Source organism: Eptesicus fuscus, chromosome 1, assembly GCF_027574615.1.
Source record: "Eptesicus fuscus isolate TK198812 chromosome 1, DD_ASM_mEF_20220401, whole genome shotgun sequence".
In the NCBI taxonomy this organism is placed as follows: Eukaryota; Metazoa; Chordata; class Mammalia; order Chiroptera; family Vespertilionidae; genus Eptesicus; species Eptesicus fuscus.
The window spans coordinates 24,370,020-24,371,774 of NC_072473.1; the positions used below are offsets into that span (position 1 = coordinate 24,370,020).

A 1,755-nucleotide genomic window follows, 5' to 3' on the forward strand; every position below is an offset into this window, starting at 1 on the left:
GTCTTTGAGGTCACCCCATTAAGCTCCACAAACACTCTCATGGGGCAGCAGCCACTTGCTGTCTCTGTCCCTGAAAAGCTGCTGAGACCCTGGGACTAAAGAGCTGTGGTCAGGAAGAAGCTCCTGAGAGGGACACGGAGCATTGGGAACCAAGGACACTCCAAGTGCTGACCCGGGGAGGCCAGAACCAGGGGCAAAATCTTGTGGGCCTGCAGAGTGTCATTCAGCAGTTCCGAGAGGTCCACCGCCACCAGGTCACCATGGTCCTCGGCTGGCTACTGCTCCTGGTGATGGCTATCCCCATAGTCATGACAGGCACCATGGACTGCATCTTCTGTGAGCTGACTGACTCGTCCAACTACCCTGGCATCCCCATGACCTTTGGCAAAGACAAAGAGTGCCTCATGGGCGAAGGGACGGCGCGAGGCCTTGGCCTCATCATCAAAAAAGGCACCATGGACATCAGTTCATACCGTCGCCTTGAAGAGCCTGTCACCTACCAGGGCATCACCTACAGCCTCACCTTTACCTGCCATTATGGGGAACTGTGTAACAGGGCCCCCAACCCCGCAGGCAGCCTGAAGGCGGGGGCCACCTGCCTGGCGCTGGGCATGCTGGTGCTGCTTCATTGACTGTGACCAGCGTGGAGGGCAGAGCCTGGGGCTGGTCTCAGGGTTCCACTGCTCCTTGTGGCTCCTGCCCTCCCCCCTCCCCCTTCCCCCATTAAATGACCAGAGGCCCTAGACAAAAAATAAAATGGTAATGATGATAAAACTGTACAGTACTTTTTCATGGGAATGATAGTGTAACTAACTGACTTTAGAAATAAGTAATAGTTCTCATGCTTTTAGAGCTAAGAGGAGTGATGAGTTGAGAAAATTATTCAGATAATCTAGGACCAGAGGCCATATTTTTTTTAACTGCTTTCAAAAATAAAGAGCATGATTAGCTGAAGTGCATGTAGATTTTCTAACAATTATCTTTCTTGAAAGTATTAACAGATGTTCCCTTTTTTCGTCCACTGACCCCTTCCAACCTGTACCTGCCACCCCAAGCCTACTGCACTATTGTCTGTGTCCATGGGTTGTGCATATATGCATATAAGTTTTTCAGTTAATCTCTTCCTGCTCCTCTCCCCTCCGTCTCTCTGAGATACCTGAGTCTGTTCCATGCTTCCATGTCTCTGTCTATTTAGTTCATCTGTTTATTTTGTTCATTAGATTCCACACATAAGTGAAATCATATGCCTACTACACTGCTGGTGGGAATGCAGACTAGTGCAGCCACTGTGGAAAACAGTATGGAGTTTCCTCAAAAAATTAAAAATGGAACTCCCATTTGACCCAATGATCTCACTTCTAGGAATATATCCTAAGAAGTCTGAAACACCAACCAGAAATATTATATGCGGTGCTATGTTCATAGCAGCACAATTTACAATAGTTAAGATCTGGAAACAGCTCAAGTGCCCATCAGCAGATGAGTGGATAAAAAAGTTGTGGACACACATTTGTTACACAATGGAATACTATGCAGAAGTAAAAAATAAGGTTATCTTACCCTTTGTGACAACATGAAGGTCCTGGAGAGTGTTATGCTTAGCAAAATAAGGCTGTCAGATAAAGACAAGTATCACATCACTAGATCAGTGATGGTGAACCTATGACACGTGTGTCAGCACTGACACGCGTAGCCATTTCTGATGACACGCGGCCGCTGAGGCGGCCGCATGCCGAGGATGAAACATTTGCTGCT

At 47.6% G+C, this 1,755-nt stretch overlaps 1 protein-coding gene across 1 annotated transcript; it reads left to right on the plus strand.

The window, feature by feature from the left end:
- Nucleotides 1–251: 251 nt before the first annotated feature.
- LOC103297872 (sperm acrosome membrane-associated protein 4-like) lies at nt 252–632 on the plus strand. Its single transcript, XM_008154608.3, has one exon. The coding sequence runs from the start codon at nt 261–263 to the stop codon at nt 630–632; it is 372 nt and encodes a 123-aa protein (XP_008152830.2). The 5' UTR covers nt 252–260.
- The last annotated feature ends 1,123 nt before the right edge of the window (nt 633–1,755 follow it).

Bases quoted from the DNA above. Each gene is read 5' to 3' on its own strand.
- LOC103297872 (XM_008154608.3), top strand. From the start codon at position 261: ATGGTCCTCGGCTGGCTACTGCTCCTGGTGATGGCTATCCCCATAGTC.